The 13,359-nt window shown below is 43.2% G+C and overlaps 1 protein-coding gene across 5 annotated transcripts; it reads left to right on the top strand.

Moving 5' to 3' along the window:
* Nucleotides 1–786: 786 nt before the first annotated feature.
* TXNDC9 (thioredoxin domain containing 9) lies at nucleotides 787–11,794 on the top strand. Of its 5 annotated transcripts, none has more exons than XM_059493430.1 (5): nucleotides 787–805; nucleotides 3,423–3,639; nucleotides 5,795–5,913; nucleotides 7,783–8,037; nucleotides 10,256–11,794. In XM_059493430.1, the coding sequence occupies exons 2-5, from the start codon at nucleotides 3,451–3,453 to the stop codon at nucleotides 10,371–10,373; spliced, it is 681 nt and encodes a 226-aa protein (XP_059349413.1). In that variant the 5' UTR covers nucleotides 787–805; nucleotides 3,423–3,450; the 3' UTR covers nucleotides 10,374–11,794. The 5 variants fall into 5 exon arrangements, with proteins under 5 accessions (XP_059349413.1, XP_059349414.1, XP_059349411.1 ...); XM_059493431.1 differs by lacking the exon at nucleotides 787–805 and adding an exon at nucleotides 1,544–1,765; XM_059493428.1 differs by lacking the exon at nucleotides 787–805 and adding an exon at nucleotides 1,753–1,882.
* Nucleotides 11,795–13,359: the final 1,565 nt, after the last annotated feature.

Below are 13,359 nucleotides of genomic sequence, written 5' to 3'. Positions count from 1 at the left end.
CTTCCCGGGGCTCTGCCGGTCCGTCACCCCCAGCACCTCCCCGCCTACCTCGTAGGCGAAGTGTAACCAGTGTACCGTCTCCCCTGAGGTGACTGGCCTTCTACCTAGCAGGGGGGCTAGGAGGCAGCACTGAGTTTATGGCAGACACCTAATGGAGCTTCCTCCAGGCATTTAAAGTACGGTAATTCCCTCCCCGCTGCCAGATTTCCTCAGTGTACAATGCTTTCCCTCCCACTCCCCTCCAAGGAGCCCAGGGAGCAGGTGCTGCGCTCTCTCACAGGAGAGGGCCCGGGTCCCACTGCTGCGGGGCAGGAGGAGATGGCCGATGTTCGCAGAGACAGCGAGGAAGCGAGGCAGCAAGCACTGCGTATTGGGGCAGAGGGGCTTCAGGAGCGACCTCACCTTCTTGTGGCCACTTTCCTCCGGAGCAAAGCAGGATGGAGCAGAAATAACAACGCTCACAGGCAGCACAGACATCATTTCATGTATTTATTTAATAGGCTTTGAGAGCTACACGTGTTCTGTTGTTGTCATCACCCTGCCACCGTAACTCCTTTGGTCGACAGAGCAAGGCTCACTGTTCTCTACACCTTTCAGCCTCAAGATCACCACCTCCATATTGCTTCGCTCCCTAACACCCTGACTTCTTACTTCCCTTTGCCTTTATACAGCTGTAGCTCCTTATCAGCCTCTCCCTCCCATGCTCCTGCAGATAAGGCCGAGTTTATCTTCCCACCGCACCTTCCCCGTCCTCGCACTTCAGTACCGGGGAGCGAGATTTCCAAGAAAAAAGAAAGCAGAACACGTGTGTTGCATTTTGGGTTTTTCGGGGGATTGGTGATTTGAGGGTTTTGTTGTTGTTATTGCTGCTGCTGTTTTCTTTTCTAAAAAAACCCACGCTTTAATGTTCCATTATTTGTATGAGCGGATCTTCCAGCGCACTTGCAGAAGAAGCAAAGAGACGGCGAGCCGCGGCTGCCGGCACAGCCCGGTTCTCGGTGAGCCTCCCGGAGCTGCGCAGCCCCCGCAGCGTTACTTACCTCACGCCATCGCTCCGGGGCCCGGCCCCGCCGCTCCCGACCGCCACACGCCCGCCGGGGCCTCACGCCCACCCCCGAGCAGGAATCCCCCACAGAGCTGCAGCGGGCGCTGCCACCGGCCCCTCAGCAGCCACCCGAGCCACCTACGCGAGGGGAAACTGCCTTTGAGGCAGGTGGCGTGCGCTGCCCCGCCTCTCGCGGCCAAGTCCTGCCCCTCGCAAGCACGGCGGGAGAGGAACCGCAGCGCCCCAGCAGGCGGGTGCTGCTGGCGGAGGCGGGGACACCTCGGGGCGGAGCTGCGGCGGCGCGGAGGGTGGGACCCCCCCAGCCCGCGGCTCCCGCCCGCAGGTGCGGCCTACACACACACACACACACACACACGCACACACACACACACACACACACGCACACACACACACACACACACACACACACACACACACACACACACACACACACACACACACACACACACACACACACACACACACATACGCACGCACGCACACACACATTCGCACGTACCCGGCACGGGGCCCACGCGCGCCAACTGGGCGCGGGCCCGCGGCCAGTCAGCGCGTCGGGGGCAGTTCCGCGGGTGCGCGTGCCCGCTTTGGCGGCCAATCAGCGCGTCGGGGGGAGTTCCACGCGCGCGCCGTGCGCCCCGCGCTGACTCTCGCGATAGCGGCGGAGGGGCGCGGCCGGCGCGCGCGAGGAAGCGGAGGGTGAGCGGCGGGTGCCGGGAGCGGGTCGGGGTTGCGGCCGCGGGCGGCGACACCGCCAGCACCGAGCCCGGGGCAGGGCGGGCGGCGCCCCGCCCCTGGAGAGTCCTCCTGAGCCGGGTGCGTGCATTGCCTGTGGCGCTGTATGTAGCGAGCCCGCGGAGGAAGGCGCGCGGCGCCTGCGCAGTGTCCCCGCCGTGAGCCGCCCCTCTCGTCCGGGACCCCGGCGCCGCTTCCCGGCCGAGCGGCGGAACCGCGTCCCCGCCGGCACCGCCGAGGCTCCCGGCTGCGTGGGGAAAGCCTCTTGGCACGCGGGTTCCGCGGCTTGGGAGCCGGGAGAGCGCTGGGCAGCTCGGCTTGCAGTGGGGGCTGGCAGGGGTCAGTGCTGCTTTTCCTGCTGATTGCTTGGAGGAGCAGCCTCCCTTCGCCCCAGCTGGCCCCAGGTCTCTCCGTGCCTGGAGACCTGCTGGCCTTTGATCGCCGCCGGCAGGTCACATTGCCTCTGGAAACATAGGAAAGGGTGGGGGACAGACAGACTTTGTGGGCAGCAGCTTTGGGAGAGGGAGGCAGAGCGAGCGTGGCGGTGACACGCGTGGCAGCGGGCCGGGCGCTGCTGCCCTCATCTGCGAGCTTCTCCCGTCCGTGCCTAAAGCGTTTCTCTGGCCTGTGTGGGCACGGTGTTCCCAGAGCCAGTGACGCTGGCAGACCGCCTGCTTTGAAATACAGCCAAGAGTACTCTGGAACGCAAATTCGGCACCTCAGGTCCGTGGTCAGCAGGTTGAGAGTCTCAGTAGGGTGACTGTGCACTGTCACTGTTTCAGGACTGTCAGTCACTGCACTGATAATTTTCTGCACTGTAAGTTTATTGGGGAGAAGAGTCGATTGTGTTGTCACAAGTCTTCATGCACTCTGATTAGTGTTCTGTGTCTTTTGATGTGTTTGGGCAGGGAGAACTTTACAGAAAATTATTTGGCTGTGTTTCTTCACACAGCAATTAGGTAGTGGCTTTTAAATCCTCTTGCTGGCTGCTATAAGTTGCTGTTTGCAATAGCAATTTTCTGGAACTAATTAAAGCAGTGTATTGGCCTAGAGCATTTGCTGTTGAGCACCTTGTCTTTCTTGTAGCTGAGGAGAGGAGTGTTAATTCAGATTTATATATGTTAATGTGCCTGAGGGGCTTAAAGTAATTGCATTTGAACTACTGGTACAAACTTACATACTGAGTGTTGCTTAGACTTGTTCTGAGGCATCCTTTACCTCCTCCCAGCAGCTTGGAGCTCTCCAACTGAATCATCTTATTTCAGAATATTTATTAAAGTAGGCACATCTGGCTCAGGATGGGTGTCCTTTTGGAACTGATGAATTTTTCTTCTTTATATTAACAACCAGTTTTAGGTTCCTGTGCACTTTCAGTAGCTGCCTTTGGGGCTGAAATAATAGGACTTAATTTATATCTTTGCCATCTGTGTTCATCATGAAAGTATTCTTCAAAATGGGTTGCAATAAAGAAAAGAACTATCTGCTAACTACTCCTGTGTTCAAATAGCAGAGAACTTTGGTTTTTTGTGGTGTGAACTGCAAGCAAAGAGCGATCAGAGTTTAAATTAAGTGTTTGTGTAAATTCCTTGTATGTTAATTCCTTTTATCGCTGTTTCCACAGCTCTGAAGAGACCACTTTCCAGCTAAAGATGGCTGCTGATACCTCTGTGGATATCCTGCAAAAAGTTCTGGAGAATGAAATACTTCAGTCAGCCAAGGTTGTGGAAGAACATCTGGATGCTGAACTACAGAAGCTGGACCAGATGGATGAAGATGAATTGGAACGCCTTAAACAGAGGAGGCTTGAGGCCCTAAAAAAGAGCCAGCAGCAGAAACAAGTAATTTCTGTAGTATAGACTCTTGATGTGTAGAGTGTAACAGAATTTTTGGAAATTGTATATGTGAACTAAGTGTTTTGGGGTTGTTTGGTTGGTTTTGTGGATTTTTCCCTTTCTCTCCCTTCTGTGTTTATTAATTTTAAATTATCCAGGAAAGTAAGTGTCTGTCCATGTGTGCATGCTTTGTGTTTTTTAACAGAAGGAGAGAAGCACCTCTGTGGTTGTTACAGTAAGGATAGGATAAGGAGTTTCATACAGAGATTTGAGTGTGTCCCTGTTCACTGAAAATTGCTATCTAGAAGCATAAGTCCTGTAGCCAACCTAACCATAAGGCTTTAGGCTCTTTCTGAAGTGTCTTCTTCTGAAGCTTCTGGATTTTTACTTACAGCATGTGATATGTGCCCCCTTGTTAAGGTATTTTGTAGAAGGGTGAAATGGCATTTTTCCTTGTTCCTAGGCTGGAATCATTTGTCAGACTCCTTTTGAGCCAATGAAATGTTGGCTTTGTGTGACTGCTCATTTCCTCCTACAGGAAGGAAATACTCCCTTGGGACCTGACACCTCATGTCAAACGAGGTCTTTATGCTCCCTGAGAGCTCTTTTTGAGCAATAGCTTACACCATAATTTTGGTAACATATGGTGTGAGACCTGAATTACAAGTAAGGAAGCTGTAGGTTTCTCAGCTTATTCCATCTGAGCTAACCTAAACAAGAAATTGATTGTGGTGGGGGAGAAGCTTGGCTGAAAGGAGATGCCTGGCTGTGATGGAGTCCTTTAAAGCTGGTGCCAGACTTTGAAATGGGAATGCAGTGAAATGTCATGGCATGGCTGGGGTGCTGCAGGACAGGCAGCACCAGCAGCTTTGGTTCTGTAAACACAGAAGTAGAGAAAGTGGCACACTATTCACTTGTCTTCAGAAGTTCAGTTTATATTTGAGTCTAGCATTCTCCTTTTTCAGAAGTCATGACACTTAGATGTCCTTGGATGTGAACATGTGATAGGTCTCATGCAAAAACTTCATGTGTTTGAGCTTAAGTCGCTGTTCTCACACACTTTCAAGTGCAAATGTGGAGTAGGATACTGCTCAGTAAAAGGAGTGTGCTGTCACACTATTCCACAATAAATCTGTGGAGAGAGGAATTAATGCATAATCACTGTTGAGGGATAACTGAGTTCTTGATTTGCATCATGGTGACTTCTTCATATGCTCATACTTCCATGAATTTTTAATGTATACAGTATTCAGGAGAGTCTTTGTTCTATCCTAATTTAGCTTACAGGATATGTTTGGTTTGCTTGGAAACCTTTTTTTTCTGTCACCTTCCTAAGACAAAACTGCAAGATTAAGAACAGTGATTTATCTAAATTTTTCCCCCACTGGAAAGTTAAAGTTTTTGTCACTTTTTGTCATACTGCACTACTTCTAATCATGTAGATTAGTCTGTACTTGTTTAAATACACTGCAATTACCTTTTAGTAATGTAGAGGTTGTGGGGTTTTTCCTTTAAGTGTGTTTGTTGAAAATGTGGAAGATTAGCTCTTTGGAAACTGTGTTTGCACACTTAATCAGACAGTTTTTGAAGTTACCTCTAAATTTTAGCTTGTGACATTCTGTTTCTCTATCAGTGTTATGACTGATGGTGCACATGTGTTTTCTGCATGATTTTCTGTGAGCCTGGTTCATGTTAAGATCCCTTCAGTGTATATTTGATAGGTAAACATCATTTATTGCAGATGAGTTAGTAGGCTTTTTCTCTCACAGATTTTTTTCATAGAGTAAAAAAAATTTAAAAATGTATTTAATTCATGTAATTACTTGACTAAGTTTAGACAAGTTCTTTGAGCGTACATAAAAATTTTCAAATGCCAAGAGTTTTTGTTGTATTCTTTGAACTACTCTTGTCTTACTAAGAGGCTGCATTGCAGAATTTTATGTAGCTCTGTACAAGATTTGTGTTTACAAGTAAGTAAGGTGGACTTATCTGTGTATTTTTAAAATACAACTAAAGAGGAGGAAGTAATTTGTTTCTCCACTACTGTATGAAATGGGTTTTCCCTGCAGGCCCCCTCTTCCATTTTCTAAAAGCTGTAGAGTTTGCACAACAGATAGACTAACAACCTCCATACTAATTATTTGCTTTTATGTTTTTCAAGGAGTGGCTTTCAAAAGGACATGGAGAATACAGAGAAATCCCAAGTGAGAGAGACTTTTTCCAAGAAGTCAAAGAAAGTAAAAATGTGGTTTGCCATTTCTATAGAGATACAACATTCAGGTATAGTAAATAAGCTGTGCTGAAGAAACTTTTGTTTAAAGATGTCTACAAAAACAGATGTGTTTTTTGTTCTTTCAAATCCCACTCATGAACAAGCATTTTTAGAAGTATTCACTTTGCTTCATTATAAATCTCAGTCACTTTTCAAGACATTTGATTTTTAAAATGTATTTTTCCACTACAGTTAATCTGAACATGATTGGATAACAATTCATATTCTGCTACATAGTTGATTAGATCATAGATGTTTAACCTCTTTGACAGTATTTGAGAGACTGCTGTGTTTCATTATTGATTTAGTTTGAGGCAGTTGGGTCTGTAAATGTAGAGCATACAAGAGCAGCCTTTCAAAAAGATGGCTTTGGTTAGTCCAGATCTGGGTGGTTCTGGCAAACAGGAAAAAATGCCCTAAATCTTGTCTAGGCATCTTGAGAATTTAACCTTTTACTTTGAAAGGATCAGTTGCAGCTGCTTTCCCTTTGTGCCTGTGCCTTTGTGATTCTGTCACTTTTTTTAGAGTGTGAGACACCAAGATCTGAGAATATGTGGTGACTCAGAATAGGAACCCAAACGAAGATGTCCACTTCCTTGGAAGAATTTTGGAAGTTCTGGGTTGTAGGCTGTTTCTCACTGGGTCTCTCAATGTGTTCTGTTAAAATGCAGTAGCAAAGTAGAGTAGTTTATTGAAGGAGGAGCCATTTTGTCCTGGTTTTGGTTCTTTGGGGTTTTTTTTTTCCCCAAAGGTGTTATGTTCTCCCTAGCGTATAGAATATAAACTGAAACAGCCTCCATGTGAGAAATTGCAAGAGGTCAAGGCTGGATTTTGCAGTGAGGTATCCATCATGTCCTACATTTCATAAGTCTTTAAAGCAGTTGTATTTGGCTAGCTTTTACTCAAGAGAGTGAAAGGCTGTCACTGAAGATGAAGCAGCTTATGACAGGTTTGGGTTCTTGTTTCTTGAATCAGCAAAGTCTGTAGGCTCAGACAGGAGAAGGAACTTCTGAGAAAGTGCTTTGTAAAGTGTGTCATGCTGACAAACAGGTTGAAGCTCATGTGTTGGGTTTACCAGCCACCTTATCAAGTTGCTTTCATCTTTGTCCAGTCCAGCTTTTTTGATCTGTTCAGCTCTCCTCTCAAGTTTAAGGACAGTCACATCACAGAGTTCATGCAGCTAAACCAAACTGCTTAGAGAAGGCAATCCAGGAAGCTGAGATTGCAGGTGATGAGTCCATGCATCTCTGTGGTCTGACAAGTATTTTGGGCAGTTCACATCCCTGCCCCATGGCTGAGAAACAGTAGTTGTATGCTCACTCCTATTCCATGGCAACAGAAGCCAAGTATTTTTGCCTTTAGCACTAATGTGCAAAGCAGTCCATGCAAATCACTTTTTTTTACTTACTCTGAGTTACTGCATCTCAGCTGTGAAGGTAGTGACTGCAAAACTCCAGAACACTGTAACATTTCTCTGAGGAAATCTTCTATAGAGAAATGTTTCCAGTTGACAGGCAGTGAAGCTTGAACTGGAAGAACAGAAAGAAATGTCACCAGTAAGTGCAGGCCTCCAGAAATGAGGGCGAGGCTTCCAGGTGTACGGAAGGTAATTAGGAAGAAATTAGAGAAAAGGATGGTATAATTATACAGTAGAGGTGCTCCAAGCTGTTCCACTATTAGTCATTAAATCCAGCTACCTCTGAAACATAGTTTGTCTTGAAACTAAATTCTCTATTACAGAGGTAATGCTAAGTATTAACATGATAGAGCTAGTTCTTTTAAACTTTAAACTGCTCCTTTTAAACTTCCTCTCAAATGCATATTCGTCAGCTTATTCATTCTAACACTTTATATATTTTGGGTTAATTTTTCCACAGGTGCCAAATAATGGACAAACACTTGACTGTATTGGCAAAAAAGCACATTGAGACAAAATTCTTGAAATTAAATGCTGAAAAATCTCCTTTCTTGTGCGAGAGACTGCGCATCAAAGTAATTCCCACTCTAGCACTAATAAAAGATGGGAAAACACAGGACTACGTCGTGGGCTTTACTGACCTCGGTAACACTGATGACTTCACTACAGAAACCTTAGAATGGAGATTAGGCTGTGCAGATGTAATTAATTACAGGTAATTAAGTGTTTTGTGATTCTTTTGTTTTCAGATTAAGTACAAAGAGAATGAACTTGCAGACAGGAGAATCTGAAAGGTTGTAACTTCATTATGTTGTATGCTAAAAAAGACATTTAAGAGTTTAATCTAGTTACTTAATCTGTGTGCTCCATCAAGGGAGAGAAGATAATAACTTGCCAAAGAGATTGAGATGTTGTAATGAGTGTTGAGTTGTCCTTTTTGTAGAGTAATAAAAATAAACCCAGTTCTTTTCATGAGGTGTATGGTGTAGCAGTGATGCTCTGATGTGGCTTCAGTGTCATGCATCTAATGTAACCCTATAGCATCTATAGATGCTTCATGTCACTGTTGCAATGCAGTGAAGTCTGAGCATTTTTCGTCCACTTTAGAGAAAACTCAGCAAGTCATCCTTAAACTGCATCTAAGTCAGTATTACATACTTTTTTCTTCAACAAACTGTATATGAATATGAATATTCATATACAAAAGTATATGAATATACTTTTTTCTTCAACAAACTGTACTGAAAATGGAAAATAATTCAAATAAGTGTAAATAAACTGAGTAACAGTACAATATAATCATCATAAGTACCTTGTTAAAGACTACAGAACAAAAGGCAGTAGAAAATATCTGTCACCACAATAGCCTAACTTTACCAGAGAATTATTTACCAAAATTCTGCTTTCCTTTCCAATTTGATTCAAATGTCATCTCTTGTTTTAGGTTAATTTTGCTCTATTGTTTTGAATGTATTTAGTGCACTTTAAATTTTAAATATCATTACCTGACTTTATTTAAATGTCTAATGAGGTAAATTTTTGGCAAGAAGTATTGTATCTTAAAGCCAAAGAAACTACTAGTCAATTTGACTTGGTAGCTGTTGAACTTCGGGTGAAATGACTGAAACTTACAATTTTAAAACAACTGGTATTTCCCAGTCCAGTGAAAAGCAAATATGCAAAGACAGCTTGGATGCAACAGCCTTTTATGGGAAAAATCCTTCACTGGAGTTGTATCAAGCACTGCTGAATTTGCTAAATGTTGATACATTGGCTTATGGCATAATGTTATTTCTACTTGACTCAACTAGTACTGTGAATTTGTTCTTAGCTCCTTGTGGAGTGGGGGAATTTTGTTCTTCGTTCCTTTTGGCAGACCCTGGCTTTGCAATACAAGCCACATTTCCAAACTGTTCTGAAACAGTTCCCACGTCCCTCTCTCTGGAGTTCCTGAAAAGGGCATAGGCCTCCTGAGAGCTTAGAAATAGTTCTTTTCCTTCAACCTGTAGGATAGCAGATGGTAAAAGGGTATACTTTGTTTAGGGGAAAAACTGTTCAGGTCAAATTATTTGCCCAAAATCAGGATTCAAGTGGTATGTTAACATATGTGATTAGGTTGCAATCTGTGGGCTGTATATTTAGGATTAATATCAGTAAAAGAGTATTAACATTTTGTAAAGAACTACAAATTTCTGAACATCCCTTTATAGCTAATCACAGAAGGTTGCAACTGTTGTAATTGCTCGCTCACTCACTCACTTGGATGCAAACCCCTCACAGGTCATGTGAGCAAAAGCCGGGCACGCCCATTTCTGAGCAGCCAGAGGGGATTCCCCTCCTTGCACAACCCTGCTGGAAGAGAAGTAGGTGCTCCAGTTTCATGTGAAACCTGCTGCTTCCAACAGGGAGCACAGGCCCATTCCCATGGATGCACATGCTGCTGAGAGAGCCCCTGCAGGATCATGGGGGCACTCTGAGGTGTGAGTTCCTGCAGGGAAGAGATAGCAGGGATAGCACAAGGTGCCTTCTGGCAAACCCCAGTTCTGACTCCAGAGTCCTTGTTAGCAACATTTTAGCTTCTTTTGTGCTGGTGCTTCCTCACCTGTTTTGAAAAGTCTCTCTGTAATTCCCTACTTAGAGTTTGCTCTGACAGACTGTCGTCTTTAGCATGATCAGTTTACAGGAAAAGCCTTTTCATTTTACAGCTCCACTTAGAGGTGCTGTTTACTTTCACACGCCTGTCTTAACTCCAGTTATCCAGGCCATCTTCACCAGGATGTGCTATGCTAGCAACACCACAGTGCTGCTTAGGGTACAAGTAGGCATTGTGTTCTCTTAGACTGTGTTTTTCTGTAGAAACAGGTCATGAGACATGATGCTTACTGTCTGGATGAATATGGCTTTAATCAACTTGTCTTACCCTTTTTCTGTAGTGGAAACTTGATGGATCCACCTTTTCAAAGTCAAAAGAAATATGGAACAAGCTTTACAAAGCTGGACAAGAAGACCATCAGAGGAAAGATATATGATTCAGATTCTGATGATGACTAGAAGAGCTGCTAAATATATTTGTAAATCATCTTTTGTTTATGCGTGGTACATTTCTAAGAATGATTTTTATAAAGCTTACTGCTTTTCATTACATCTGCACATAATTCTCATTTTTCTATACAGTTTTATACAACTGAGTCACAGCAGGAAAAAGCTTAAGTATTTTTTTTCCTCTTTTGGAAGTCATTTGTAATTTGAAAATCTTAGTCCTTCTAACTAAATGACGTGGCAAGTGATGAACTTAAGCCCTTTGTCTTAAGTATAAGTTTATGAAATGTTTTGAAGTAACCTAGAAACTGCTGTATGAAGTCAGACCAAAGGTCCCTCTGGCCCAGGATCCGGTCTCAGTGGCTAAAAGGAGATGCACAAGGAAGAATGCAAACAGGGTGACCAGATAGCAATGCTTCCCCACAGTCTAGTTTAAGTAATCTGTGGCTTGGGGAACACCGTATCTGAGAGTGTTTGCTGCTTAAAATAATAGAAGAAAAATCTCTTTAAATCCTCATAGTATCCAGGCATCCACATCATGTGGCAAGGAGGTCACAGTTTAACTGTGCTGTGTGAGGAACTACTTCCTGTTGTTTTCATTGAATCTAACAAGTTTTTTTTTTCTGTTTTTCATTATTAAAGGAGGTAACATTCACTTCTAAAAAAGATTGTTCTTTATAAGTTCCTCTTCCAGTTGTCTTTTTATATTTATTATTACTTACATTATCAGTAAAGCATCACAAAATTATTAGTAAAGAAATTGTGCATTTTAACAAATAATTGCTTTTCTTATGGTGCCATATCATGCCATTGAATAAATTAACTGCATTGCACTGTAAGTTGTAAAAACAGTCATAACTTCTGTGAATTCTGAAATAGATGGCCAAGAGAAATGCCCTTTTACCATCTACGAATGCTGCATGTCAGAGCTGATCCAGCAGGCAATAGCACATAGCAACAAGCATATTGAAAAGAGCCTTGTTCATGGGTTTGTATCATTCTGTGGTTGTCAATGTGTGGATTTTATAGCAGATGCTTTGTACAAGAGAGTAGAATAGAGAAAAGTATTTGGGAGAAACCTTGATCGTTAAGCTTAGATATAGTGCCGCATACTGTGTACTGTTCTTCAGTGATGGACAGAATTTTTGAGATCTTCCTTGGACACAATGTAAAATTCCTGGCTAGGTGAACCATTGATGGGGTTTTTTTTTCATTTTTAGAAAAATTGTTTGCTTTGTGCTGAAGGATCCTTTTGAGGTGGTACTTTGAATCTAGTTGGTCCAAATAGCAGTGAAATGGGTCTAGCCAATCTTGCTGCCTTGTAGTAGAGAACACTTGTGATTGGGCCAGCCCAGCAATATATCTCTTTAAGTTTAAAAAATTATATTTTATTTCTGTTCATGTACATTGAAATAAAATTATTTTAATTCTAATGTTGACTGCTGTATCCTTTCAAAGAAGATCTAGGTGCTGTGGAATAATTTCTTTATTAATAAAGTCAATCAGAAAGTTTGTTTGAGCCCTTTCTGGATTTCTAACAGGTGATATACAGTTCTGTCCTAACATACAGGATCACTTGAGAACACAATCAACTTAAGATGTGCACAGCTGCCCATTGATCTAGGAGAAGCATAAAGGAGACTTGCTTCACACTGATCACTTTTTTAATCCACAATGCTTTAGAAAGTGCCCCTTTTTTTCCCCCTGCATCCAGTTGCATGAAATTCAGGAAACCAATGTTCCAGCAGTATTTTTACAAGTGTCTTAGCAGGAATCATCACTGAGCCCTAATTGTGTTGAATAAGCTGTGGAAATATAAAATCACCTCTGATGCAGCTGTGTGCTGTGTGGAAACGTGTGGGCTTGTCAGGATTCCAGCACGGTGCGTTGGTGGAGGTTACTCAGTTCCACACGTGAAAAGCCTCATTACAAACTGAGTGCAAATCCTACTTGGAGTCTCTGCTTTCATGTCACTTTAAGCTGATGATTTTTTTTTTTCTAGGTTAATCTTCCTGGGACCTCTTCCTTCATCAGGCTTGTAACATGACCACACATACTCTAGTGCTGATACAAGGAATTTGCAGGAATGTGTGGCTTGGGTAGAATCAGGCTCAGGGAATGGGCTGGGTTGCAGGGGACCCTAGAGATAATCTAGTTCCAACCCCCTTGCCACGGACATGGGTAGCAAGGGAAGTTGAGACTGTTCGTAATGTAAGTTTAGATTTATTTTGAAAATAGTAATCTTACAGATTTTCTCTTCAAGTCTTTACTTCCATGGAAACTTTTCTTGTTTCTGTATATTTTGTCTTGAATGAACATTGAATCTTTTACTGAACAGTCGTCTTGGTTACACTTCCATCCTGCATATTACTTTGAGATTAACAAACCCAAAAATTTTATTTTTTGCTGAAACCCAGAAGTTCTTTAAGAAATGGGAAATTCATCTCGTTTGAGTAGTGAGGAACAAATTACTCTTCTGTTGTAGAGTTTAATGATTTTGCCATGCAGGTTAAATTAATGAATTGCCCATGATATAAGACCTGGGACAGCAAGCTACAAGTGTCACAATACAGAGAACACCAGCTCAAATAAATGTCAGCTGTACAGACTTGAAAAGCAGAAAGATAACTTTGTCAACAGCAATCTAGTAGTGATATGGCTGATTGATGAGATGCTAATGATTCTCAATATGCAGAAGAAATGCAAGTTTTATGTGATTAATTGCTTACCACAGATGGATGAGGTATGTCAGGACATGACTGACTAAGGTTCCTGAGCTTAGACCAATTACAAAATGGTGCCTGGTCTGGCATGTGTCAGCCATGAAAGCTTGTTGGACAACAAAGAGATGAGGAATGTTCAGGTATAGTTTGGGAAGTGATGGGGTTTATGCCTGAACTCAGCATATAATTTTAAAATGATTAGTGCTTACGTCTGTGCCTGATGCTTGGTATGAAATAATAAAAGAAACCAGAAGGCAAAAATAATAACCAAACAA

The sequence above is a fragment of the Ammospiza nelsoni genome, chromosome 2, assembly GCF_027579445.1.
Source record: "Ammospiza nelsoni isolate bAmmNel1 chromosome 2, bAmmNel1.pri, whole genome shotgun sequence".
Lineage (NCBI taxonomy): Eukaryota > Metazoa > Chordata > Aves > Passeriformes > Passerellidae > Ammospiza > Ammospiza nelsoni.
This window is presented reverse-complemented; position numbering and strand designations above follow the sequence as displayed.

Bases quoted from the DNA above. Each gene is read 5' to 3' on its own strand.
- TXNDC9 (XM_059493430.1), top strand. From the start codon at position 3,451: ATGGCTGCTGATACCTCTGTGGATATCCTGCAAAAAGTTCTGGAGAAT. The intron at 5,914-7,782 runs GTATAGTAAATA...ATTTTTCCACAG, and splicing joins TATAGAGATACAACATTCAG to GTGCCAAATAATGGACAAAC. The intron at 8,038-10,255 runs GTAATTAAGTGT...CTTTTTCTGTAG, and splicing joins GCAGATGTAATTAATTACAG to TGGAAACTTGATGGATCCAC.